This window comes from Gymnoscopelus braueri (genome assembly GCF_963280865.1).
Source record: "Gymnoscopelus braueri genome assembly, chromosome: 10".
NCBI classification, from domain to species: Eukaryota; Metazoa; Chordata; class Actinopteri; order Myctophiformes; family Myctophidae; genus Gymnoscopelus; species Gymnoscopelus braueri.
In genome coordinates, this window is record NC_137611.1 from 352,501 (window position 1) to 365,259 (window position 12,759).

At 39.1% G+C, this 12,759-nt stretch overlaps 1 protein-coding gene across 4 annotated transcripts in view; it reads left to right on the forward strand.

Moving 5' to 3' along the window:
- pcyt1aa (phosphate cytidylyltransferase 1A, choline a) overlaps positions 1-12,759 on the forward strand; it is a 42,807-nt gene that overhangs the window by 2,857 nt on the left and 27,191 nt on the right. For 2 of the 4 annotated variants that reach the window (XM_080439084.1, XM_080439081.1), the window contains exons 2-3: positions 8,955-9,077; positions 11,733-11,829. In XM_080439084.1, coding sequence (XP_080295210.1) covers positions 8,958-9,077; positions 11,733-11,829 — 217 coding nt within the window. In that variant the 5' untranslated portion in view covers positions 8,955-8,957. Of the gene's footprint in view, positions 1-8,947; positions 9,078-11,732; positions 11,830-12,759 lie in introns of all 4 variants that reach the window. The other 2 variants (XM_080439082.1, XM_080439083.1) reach the window with 2 other exon arrangements.

Sequence of the window (12,759 nt, forward strand, 5' to 3'; positions counted from 1 at the left end):
CATTGGTCAGTGTGTAACTAAGTACATAGTCATTGGTCAGTGTGTAACTAAGTTCATATCATTGGTCAGTGTGTAACTAAGTACATAGTCATTGGTCAGTGTGTAACTAAGTTCATATCATTGGTCAGTGTGTAACTAAGTACATAGTCATTGGTCAGTGTGTAACTAAGTTCATAGTCATTGGTCAGTGTGTAACTAAGTTCATAGTCATTGGTCAGTGTGTAACTAAGTTCAGATCATTGGTCAGTGTGTAACTAAGTTCAGAGTCATTGGTCAGTGTGTAACTAAGTTCAGAGTCATTGGTCAGTGTGTAACTAAGTTCAGAACATTGGTCAGTGTGTAACTAAGTTCATAGTCATTGGTCAGTGTGTAACTAAGTTCAGATCATTGGTCAGTGTGTAACTAAGTTCATAGTCATTGGTCAGTGTGTAACTAAGTTCATAGTCATTGGTCAGTGTGTAACTAAGTACATAGTCATTGGTCAGTGTGTAACTAAGTTCAGATCATTGGTCAGTGTGTAACTAAGTACATAGTCATTGGTCAGTGTGTAACTAAGTACATAGTCATTGGTCAGTGTGTAACTAAGTTCATAGTCATTGGTCAGTGTGTAACTAAGTACATAGTCATTGGTCAGTGTGTAACTAAGTTCAGATCATTGGTCAGTGTGTAACTAAGTTCATAGTCATTCGTCAGTGTGTAACTAAGTTCAGATCATTGGTCAGTGTGTAACTAAGTTCAGAGTCATTGGTCAGTGTGTAACTATGTTCAGATCATTGGTCAGTGTGTAACTAAGTTCATAGTCATTGGTCAGTGTGTAACTAAGTTCATAGTCATTGGTCAGTGTGTAACTAAGTACATAGTCATTGGTCAGTGTGTAACTAAGTTCAGAGTCATTGGTCAGTGTGTAACTAAGTTCATAGTCATTGGTCAGTGTGTAACTAAGTTCATAGTCATTGGTCAGTGTGTAACTAAGTTCAGAGTCATTGGTCAGTGTGTAACTAAGTTCAGAGTCATTCGTCAGTGTGTAACTAAGTTCAGAGTCATTGGTCAGTGTGTAACTAAGTTCAGAGTCATTGGTCAGTGTGTAACTAAGTTCATATCATTGGTCAGTGTGTAACTAAGTTCATAGTCATTGGTCAGTGTGTAACTAAGTTCAGAGTCATTGGTCAGTGTGTAACTAAGTTCATATCATTGGTCAGTGTGTAACTAAGTTCATATCATTGGTCAGTGTGTAACTAAGTTCATATCATTGGTCAGTGTGTAACTAAGTTCAGAGTCATTGGTCAGTGTGTAACTAAGTTCAGAGTCATTGGTCAGTGTGTAACTAAGTTCATATCATTGGTCAGTGTGTAACTAAGTTCATATCATTGGTCAGTGTGTAACTAAGTTCAGAGTCATTGGTCAGTGTGTAACTAAGTTCATAGTCATTGGTCAGTGTGTAACTAAGTTCATATCATTGGTCAGTGTGTAACTAAGTTCATAGTCATTGGTCAGTGTGTAACTAAGTTCATATCATTGGTCAGTGTGTAACTAAGTTCATAGTCATTGGTCAGTGTGTAACTAAGTTCAGAGTCATTGGTCAGTGTGTAACTAAGTTCATAGTCATTCGTCAGTGTGTAACTAAGTTCAGAGTCATTGGTCAGTGTGTAACTAAGTTCATATCATTGGTCAGTGTGTAACTAAGTTCAGAGTCATTGGTCAGTGTGTAACTAAGTTCAGAGTCATTGGTCAGTGTGTAACTAAGTTCAGAGTCATTGGTCAGTGTGTAACTAAGTTCATAGTCATTGGTCAGTGTGTAACTAAGTTCATAGTCATTGGTCAGTGTGTAACTAAGTTCAGAGTCATTGGTCAGTGTGTAACTAAGTTCATAGTCATTGGTCAGTGTGTAACTAAGTTCATAGTCATTGGTCAGTGTGTAACTAAGTTCACAAGGGTTGACACTAAGGTCTCAGAGGCACTTGCCCGTCGGGCAAGTACAGGTCATTTTCTACTTGCCCACAGGTCTTGCCCACTTGCCCGAAAAGTAAATCGTCCTTTTATAAAAATGATAGGTTAAATTTGAATTACCATTCAATTAAACACTTATTTTTTTACTTTCTACTTGCGAATTATGGGGCTGCACGAAAAAAAATGTCATACCTCAATATCTATGCCAAATATCTAAATAGCTATGAATATGACTATGGGTTGAAGGTAGGGTAAGTGATATTTTTTGGTTAAAACAAAAAGGGTTTTGTTATGGGTTAAAGCTCTATATTCTGATAGTACTCATTGCTATAGAGTGTTTGTTCAGTAACAGGGGTCTCTCTGTCTCTCCAGCTCTTTGATAGACAGAAAATAAATGTCCAGTTAGGTGACACCATTTCAGCCAATCAGGAGAGAGTATCCATTTATCAGCTTCATTTTTATAATGTTCCAGTTCCAATTTTACATGCTCATTTCTTTGTGTCATCACTTCCAATTTCACTTGTTTAATCTGTATCCTGTCTGAGTTCTCTGTCCTGATTCGATAAAATTGGTATCCTGACTCGAAAAGGCATTTTCTGTACCCATTGAGACCTGAAGCCGATTCTACATGTCTCCTAAATCTCAACAGTATTCTGAAAAACGTATGTTTCTATATCAGTGGTGCTCAATCTTTTTCATGTCAAGGACCCCCAAAATTATATGTATTTGGCTGCGGACCCCCATCAAAATATCTTGTTCCAGGGACCCCCCAGAAGCAAAGATTTGAGTTGAAAATGTCCGCTTTAAAAATATAGATATTCAAAGATTTACACACATTTTCAGATTTTTCAAAAATAGCAGATCTACAAGCACGTGCCGCGCTATGAGCTTGTATATCTGCTATTTTTGAATAGCCCAAAGTGTAAAATAAGGCTTTTTAGCTCAAATCTAAAAATGACACAGTTCCAGGTCTTAATGGGTTAATAAAAAGAGCTGGAGAGACAACATGTGCACCTGCCCGTGGGGCAACCAGATAGCAAACTTCACCTGCCCTACCATTTTATTTACCTGCCCCGGGCAGGCGGGCAGGTGTTAGTGTCAATCCCTGCTTCATAGTCATTGGTCAGTGTGTAACTAAGTTCAGATCATTGGTCAGTGTGTAACTAAGTTCAGATCATTGGTCAGTGTGTAACTAAGTTCATAGTCATTGGTCAGTGTGTAACTAAGTTCAGATCATTGGTCAGTGTGTAACTAAGTTCAGAACATTGGTCAGTGTGTAACTATGTTCAGATCATTGGTCAGTGTGTAACTAAGTTCATATCATTGGTCAGTGTGTAACTAAGTTCATATCATTGGTCAGTGTGTAACTAAGTTCAGAACATTGGTCAGTGTGTAACTAAGTTCATATCATTGGTCAGTGTGTAACTAAGTTCATATCATTGGTCAGTGTAACTAAGTTCATAGTCATTGGTCAGTGTGTAACTAAGTTCAGAGTCATTGGTCAGTGTGTAACTAAGTTCAGAACATTGGTCAGTGTGTAACTAAGTTCATAGTCATTGGTCAGTGTGTAACTAAGTTCATAGTCATTGGTCAGTGTGTAACTAAGTTCATAGTCATTGGTCAGTGTGTAACTAAGTTCATATCATTGGTCAGTGTGTAACTAAGTTCATATCATTGGTCAGTGTGTAACTAAGTTCAGATCATTGGTCAGTGTGTAACTAAGTTCATATCATTGGTCAGTGTGTAACTAAGTACATAGTCATTCGTCAGTGTGTAACTAAGTTCAGAGTCATTGGTCAGTGTGTAACTAAGTTCATATCATTGGTCAGTGTGTAACTAAGTTCAGAGTCATTGGTCAGTGTGTAACTAAGTTCATATCATTGGTCAGTGTGTAACTAAGTACATAGTCATTGGTCAGTGTGTAACTAAGTTCATATCATTGGTCAGTGTGTAACTAAGTTCAGAGTCATTGGTCAGTGTGTAACTAAGTTCAGAGTCATTGGTCAGTGTGTAACTAAGTTCATATCATTGGTCAGTGTGTAACTAAGTTCATATCATTGGTCAGTGTGTAACTAAGTTCAGAGTCATTGGTCAGTGTGTAACTAAGTTCATAGTCATTGGTCAGTGTGTAACTAAGTTCATATCATTGGTCAGTGTGTAACTAAGTTCATAGTCATTGGTCAGTGTGTAACTAAGTTCATATCATTGGTCAGTGTGTAACTAAGTTCATAGTCATTGGTCAGTGTGTAACTAAGTTCAGAGTCATTGGTCAGTGTGTAACTAAGTTCATAGTCATTCGTCAGTGTGTAACTAAGTTCAGAGTCATTGGTCAGTGTGTAACTAAGTTCATATCATTGGTCAGTGTGTAACTAAGTTCAGAGTCATTGGTCAGTGTGTAACTAAGTTCAGAGTCATTGGTCAGTGTGTAACTAAGTTCAGAGTCATTGGTCAGTGTGTAACTAAGTTCATAGTCATTGGTCAGTGTTTAACTAAGTTCATAGTCATTGGTCAGTGTGTAACTAAGTTCATAGTCATTGGTCAGTGTGTAACTAAGTTCAGAGTCATTGGTCAGTGTGTAACTAAGTTCAGATCATTGGTCAGTGTGTAACTAAGTTCAGATCATTGGTCAGTGTGTAACTAAGTTCAGAACATTGGTCAGTGTGTAACTATGTTCAGATCATTGGTCAGTGTGTAACTAAGTTCATATCATTGGTCAGTGTGTAACTAAGTTCAGAACATTGGTCAGTGTGTAACTAAGTTCATATCATTGGTCAGTGTGTAACTAAGTTCATATCATTGGTCAGTGTGTAACTAAGTTCATAGTCATTGGTCAGTGTGTAACTAAGTTCAGAGTCATTGGTCAGTGTGTAACTAAGTTCAGAACATTGGTCAGTGTGTAACTAAGTTCATAGTCATTGGTCAGTGTGTAACTAAGTTCATAGTCATTGGTCAGTGTGTAACTAAGTTCATAGTCATTGGTCAGTGTGTAACTAAGTTCAGATCATTGGTCAGTGTGTAACTAAGTTCAGAACATTGGTCAGTGTGTAACTATGTTCAGATCATTGGTCAGTGTGTAACTAAGTTCATATCATTGGTCAGTGTGTAACTAAGTTCATATCATTGGTCAGTGTGTAACTAAGTTCAGATCATTGGTCAGTGTGTAACTAAGTTCATATCATTGGTCAGTGTGTAACTAAGTTCAGATCATTGGTCAGTGTGTAACTAAGTACATAGTCATTGGTCAGTGTGTAACTAAGTTCAGATCATTGGTCAGTGTGTAACTAAGTTCATAGTCATTGGTCAGTGTGTAACTAAGTTCAGATCATTGGTCAGTGTGTAACTAAGTTCATAGTCATTGGTCAGTGTGTAACTAAGTTCATATCATTGGTCAGTGTGTAACTAAGTTCAGATCATTGGTCAGTGTGTAACTAAGTTCAGAGTCATTGGTCAGTGTGTAACTAAGTTCATATCATTGGTCAGTTTGTAACTAAGTTCAGATCATTGGTCAGTGTGTAACTAAGTTCATAGTCATTGGTCAGTGTGTAACTAAGTTCATATCATTGGTCAGTGTGTAACTAAGTTCAGAGTCATTGGTCAGTGTGTAACTAAGTTCATATCATTGGTCAGTGTGTAACTAAGTTCAGATCATTGGTCAGTGTGTAACTAAGTACATAGTCATTGGTCAGTGTGTAACTAAGTACATAGTCATTGGTCAGTGTGTAACTAAGTTCATATCATTGGTCAGTGTGTAACTAAGTTCATAGTCATTGGTCAGTGTGTAACTAAGTTCATAGTCATTGGTCAGTGTGTAACTAAGTTCAGATCATTGGTCAGTGTGTCACTAAGTTTATAGTCATTGGTCAGTGTGTAACTAAGTTCATAGTCATTGGTCAGTGTGTAACTAAGTTCATATCATTGGTCAGTGTGTAACTAAGTTCATAGTCATTGGTCAGTGTGTAACTAAGTTCATATCATTGGTCAGTGTGTAACTAAGTTCATATCATTGGTCAGTGTGTAACTAAGTTCAGAGTCATTGGTCAGAGTGTAACTAAGTTCATATCATTGGTCAGTGTGTAACTAAGTTCATAGTCATTGGTCAGTGTGTAACTAAGTTCATATCATTGGTCAGTGTGTAACTAAGTTCAGAGTCATTGGTCAGTGTGTAACTAAGTTCAGAGTCATTGGTCAGTGTGTAACTAAGTTCATAGTCATTGGTCAGTGTGTAACTAAGTTCATAGTCATTGGTCAGTGTGTAACTAAGTTCATAGTCATTGGTCAGTGTGTAACTAAGTTCAGAGTCATTGGTCAGTGTGTAACTAAGTTCAGAGTCATTGGTCAGTGTGTAACTAAGTTCATATCATTGGTCAGTGTGTAACTAAGTTCAGAGTCATTGGTCAGTGTGTAACTAAGTTCATATCATTGGTCAGTGTGTAACTAAGTTCAGATCATTGGTCAGTGTGTAACTAAGTTCATATCATTGGTCAGTGTGTAACTAAGTTCAGAGTCATTGGTCAGTGTGTAACTAAGTTCATATCATTGGTCAGTGTGTAACTAAGTTCATAGTCATTGGTCAGTGTGTAACTAAGTTCATAGTCATTGGTCAGTGTGTAACCAAGTTCATAGTCATTGGTCAGTGTGTAACTAAGTTCAGAGTCATTGGTCAGTGTGTAACTAAGTTCAGAGTCATTGGTCAGTGTGTAACTAAGTTTATAGTCATTGGTCAGTGTGTAACTAAGTTCAGAGTCATTGGTCAGTGTGTAACTAAGTACATAGTCATTGGTCAGTGTGTAACTAAGTTCAGAACATTGGTCAGTGTGTAACTAAGTTCATATCATTGGTCAGTGTGTAACTAAGTGCATATCATTGGTCAGTGTGTAACTAAGTACATAGTCATTGGTCAGTGTGTAACTAAGTTCATATCATTGGTCAGTGTGTAACTAAGTTCAGATCATTGGTCAGTGTGTAACTAAGTTCATAGTCATTGGTCAGTGTGTAACTAAGTTCATATCATTGGTCAGAGGATGATGACTCATGACTTGATGTCAGACACATGCAGTATGAATCATTGTCATAGGGTTAGGGTTTAGGTCAGACCAGACACATGCAGTATGAATGTAGAACAAAGGTTAGAGTCTGTTCATTACACACACACAGCGTAGTGTCATCAGCGCGTCATAGCTGGGGGCGGAGTGGAGCGTGGGGTAAAGATCAATGATGTTTATAGAACACGTTTTAGTGAATTCCAAGTACAGGAGACAGTATCGACACCATTACAGTTTGGAAGTGTGCAGTTATCAACATGCAGGGATTTACACACAAGCCAAACCCCAGCCTATCCTCGTTTCAAAAACAAGGCAAGCAATGAATACGGAGCTAAAGCAGTGTGTAAATCCTGCATGATATTAAATGGCGCTTTTCACCAAACCATAATGGCGTCGATACCTGCTGGTCACTCACTGTACTTTGAATTCACTATAAACATTATTGATGACTTAATGGCTGTTGGGTTTCGATATTATGGTAAGTTTAACTGATCATATCTTGTAATAGTGTCTCTACCAGGCGATTAAACACTGTGCATATTATGTAAACATGTTTAGTAACACGGAGGGAGACGGAGGGTAACCGGAAGGCTCACCCCAAAACACGCTCGCCCCCATTTTTTGTATTCTTGTATTTGTTTTACTGAAGATAAGGTTAGAAATAAGTTCGGGGAAAAGCTTAGTTTTACTGAGGTTATGTTTAGGAACACGGTTATGTTTTGGCACCGTTTTACTGAGGTTGGGTTTAGGAATAAGGTTAGGTTTAGACATAGTTTACTTTAGGAATACCAGGTGAATACAGCCGGATTAGCCCAGGGGCGACTGTGTTTTGGGGCGGTATTCAGACGGAGCAGGAGATGGAGAGAGGGAAACAGATCTCTGATCTAGTGGTGCTTGTGCTGAAACTTGACACATGCAATAAGTTATTAGGATAATCTAACCACTTGAACCCCAGCTTCCGTATTCTGGGGGCTCACAGTCCGGGACTGAAATATTTTCTTTTCTGGTGAGGTGGGGGCTCACAGTGAGGTGGGGGCTCACAGTGAGGTGGGGGCTCACAGTGAGGTGGGGGCTCACAGTGAGGTGGGGGCTCACAGTGAGGTGGGGGTTCACAGTGAGGTGGGGGCTCACAGTGAGGTGGGGCCTCACAGTGTTCCCATTTAGTAGAGTAGGCTTTCAACTCCATTAAACCATCTTTGTTTTGGTGAGTAGCAAAAGTGTATTTTTTATTTTTTACTTGTTTTAAAAACCACTGTTTTGAATGTATTCAAGTAAAGACAAGTTGTCTGATTATTTTAAGTACTTATGTGTGGGTGAATCTATGTAAAGGGCTTTTATATAAAACTAAAAGGAAAATAAAATTATTAATTCATTGAAACAAAAATAAAAACAACAAATTAACAATGCAACTAAATAATAAGAAATATAATTACATTAAAAATCACATGTTGAATACAGTATTTCAACTAGCTAACTCAATGAGTGCCATTGACAGGTTTCACGTGTTTTACCGCAATGGTGCAACGTGTCAATGACGTGTTTGATGTGTAACTAAAAAAAAAAAAAAAAAAAAAAAAACTTTTTTTTTTTTCTTTAAAAAAAAATATTTCAGAACCCAAGATATCATTATCTGAAGACTTGCAGCTCCATCCACTCCTTGTTTAACTTATAACTGAAAAAGGGTGTATCTCGCTTCCTAAGCACTTTTCTTTTACTTCCAATCCAATCTGAACCCTCCTGAGTTGCTCACAGGACTGTCTGGGCCGCCGACCGTTTTCATACATGTTTGATATTTATCTACACATGCACACACACACACACACACACACACACACACACACACACACACACACACACACACACACACACACACACACACACACACACACACACACACACACATTGGAAGAAGACTAACTAGTTTCACATGTTTATTGACCTGTCATGACCTTTGACCCAAAGCAGAGGATGGAGGGAGAGTCGTCCAGCGGTTTGCTGCTGGCGTCCAGGAAGAGACGGAGAGAGGAGAGTTCTAATGGAGAGACTGAGGAGGGAGAAAGACCTGTTAAAGTCCCTAGATACACTGTGGTGAGTTATTATTATTATTATTATTACCCTTATTATTATTATTATTATTATTATTATTACCCTTATTATTATTATTATTATTACCCTTATTATTATTACCCTTATTATTATTATTATTATTATTATTATTATTATTACCCTTATTATTATTATTATTATTATTATTATTATTACCCTTATTATTATTATTATTACCCTTATTATTATTATTATTATTATTATTATTATTATTATTATTATTATCTAATGGAGAGACTGAGGAGGGAGAGAGACCTCAGGCTTTCCAAAGATATAAATACAGATATTCAGAATATATCGATTATTTCTCCATTTCAATAATACCAGTTGGTATCGGATATTCAAAGATAAATACCAATTGGTATTATTGAAGTGGAGAAATAATCGACCGAAGTAAATGCTTCTTCGGACCGACAGCGTGGAATAAACTCCCATTACACCTAAGACAGACCTCTGTGGATAGCTTTAAAGCACCATTACACCTAAGACAGACCTCTGTGGATAGCTTTAAAGCACCATTACACCTAAGACAGCCTCTGTGGATAGCTTTAAAGCACCATTACACCTAAGACAGCCTCTGTGGATAGCTTTAAAGCACCATTACACCTAAGACAGACCTCTGTGGATAGCTTTAAAGCACCATTACACCTAAGACAGACCTCTGTGGATAGCTTTAAAGCACCATTACACCTAAGACAGACCTCTGTGGATAGCTTTAAAGCACCATTACACCTAAGACAGACCTCTGTGGATAGCTTTAAAGCACCATTACACCTAAGACAGCCTCTGTGGATAGCTTTAAAGCACCATTACACCTAAGACAGCCTCTGTGGATAGCTTTAAAGCACCATTACACCTAAGACAGACCTCTGTGGATAGCTTTAAAGCACCATTACACCTAAGACAGACCTCTGTGGATAGCTTTAAAGCACCATTACACCTAAGACAGCCTCTGTGGATAGCTTTAAAGCACCATTACACCTAAGACAGACCTCTGTGGATAGCTTTAAAGCACCATTACACCTAAGACAGCCTCTGTGGATAGCTTTAAAGCACCTTTACACCTAAGACAGACCTCTGTGGATAGCTTTAAAGCACCATTACACCTAAGACAGCCTCTGTGGATAGCTTTAAAGCACAGCTCAAGACCTACTTCTTCACTCTTGCTTTTAGTTGATTTTTAAATCCATGTTATCCATGTCCTTACTGTTTTACCTGATTCACTGCCTTTTGCCTATTATTTGAATGTTTTTTTATGCTTTTCTTTTTTTAGTTTAGTTAATTAGTTGTCTCCGCCAGGCCGAAAGGTATGGCGAGAGAGTACAGTATGTTTTCCACCCCGTCCGTCCGTCCGTGTGTGTGTCAGTCCGTCCGTCTGTGACCAGCTAATCTCCGGCACCGTTGGCTTGATCACAGTGAAACTGTGCACACACACTCCCTGGATGCCAATTCAGAACCTCTGCTCTCATGGGCCTTTTATAGCGCCACCAGGAGGCCGATTTGTGCAAAACATATTTTTTGACTGTACTACTACAGATTTTGTCCAAAAATTACGCAAATCGGTACACAGTATCTCTATAGTCATTAAACAAAACAGGTCTTTCAGATTTCTCATATTCCATCCTGATTGGCTAAAAATGTCTTCCAAAGTTTCAGGAGTGCTCCGTTTTGAACAAAATGCCTGAAATCATGAACACAGCATGCAATTTCCGTGAAATTTTGCACGCACATTCCCATTAGGCAGAGGAAGAACTACCATTTTAAATTTTTCAAATTAGCCTCATGGTGGCGCTATAACAGGCCAATTTGTGTTTTTACCTATAATTGTACCGATCTGTGTAAAACTTTGTATGCACACTCCATAGAGGTCAAGGAAAAACCTTTGCCCTGCATTTTTCACATCTGCCTTTTATAGCGCCACCAGGAGGCCGACTTATGTAAAAACATTATTTTATACTACTCCTACCAATTTTATCCAAATTTCATGCAAATCGGTACACATGATCTCTATAGTCATGTGATCACAACGGATGTGTTTGATTTTTCATATTCCATACTGATTGGCTAAGATTGACATCTAAAGTTTGCATTATTGGCTTGTTTTGAACAAAATTCCGCAAATCATGAACGCACCATCCGATTGTGGTCAAACTTTGCACGCACATTCACACTATGTTGAGGAAGAAATGCCACCCTTTTAACATTGGCCTGTTATAGCGCCACCAGCAGGTCTAATTTAGCAAAACCAATGTTTTTAACAAAATGCCTCAAATCATGAATGCAGTCAGTGTCCGATTGTCGTGCAAGGCCTAAGAAGAAATGGCACCCTTTTCACGTTGGCCTATTACAGCGCCACCAGGAGGCAACAATAGCCTACCTGACCTGGCGGAGACCTGTGCTCCGAGGAGCACTTTTTCTAGTTGTAATTCTTGCTCTGTAAAGCACTTTGAGCTGCATTTCATGTCATGAAAGGTGATATACACATACAGTTTATTATTATTATTTACTTTTGCACCCCGTGTGTGTGTGTGTGTGTGTGTGTGTGTGTGTGTGTGTGTGTGTGTGTGTGTGTGTGTGTGTGTGTGTGTGTGTGTGTGTGTGTGTGTGTGTGTGTGTGTGTGTGTGTGTGTGTGTTAGGGTCTGAAGCACCCAGCACCGTTTGCAGACCAGCTGGAACCAGCAGCCTCTCCTTACCTGAGAGTCAGCATGGATGAAGCCAAGAAGGGAACGCCACGTCAGTCTGTTTACTCTATTAGGACTAGGACTCTACTAGGACTAGGACTCTACTAGGACTCTACTAGGACTAGGACTCTACTAGGACTAGGACTCTACTAGGACTCTACTAGGACTAGGACTCTACTAGGACTCTACTAGGACTAGGACTCTACTAGGACTCTACTAGGACTAGGACTCTACTAGGACTCTACTAGGACTCTACTAGGACTAGGACTCTACTAGGACTCTACTAGGACTAGGACTCTACTAGGACTCTACTAGGACTAGGACTCTACTAGGACTAGGACTCTACTAGGACTCTACTAGGACTAGGACTCTACTAGGACTCTACTAGGACTAGGACTCTACTAGGACTCTACTAGGACTAGGACTCTACTAGGACTAGGACTCTACTAGGACTCTACTAGGACTAGGACTCTACTAGGACTCTACTAGGACTAGGACTCGACTAGGACTCTACTAGGACTCTACTAGGACTAGGACTCTACTAGGACTAGGACTCTACTAGGACTAGGACTCTACTAGGACTACATCTCTACTAGGACTAGGACTCTACTAGGACTAGGACTCTACTAGGACTAGGACTCTACTAGGACTCTACTAGGACTCTACTAGGACTCTACTAGGACTAGGACTCTACTAGGACTAGAACTCTACTAGGACTCTACTAGGACTAGGACTCTGCTAGGACTCGACTAGGACTCTACTAGGACTCTACTAGGACTAGGACTCTACTAGGACTAGGACTCTACTAGGACTAGGACTCTACTAGGACTCGACTAGGACTCTACTAGGACTACATCTCTACTAGGACTAGGACTAGGACTCGACTAGGACTCTACTAGGACTCTACTAGGACTCTACTAGGACTAGGACTCTACTAGGACTAGGACTCTACTAGGACTCTACTAGGACTCTACTAGGACTC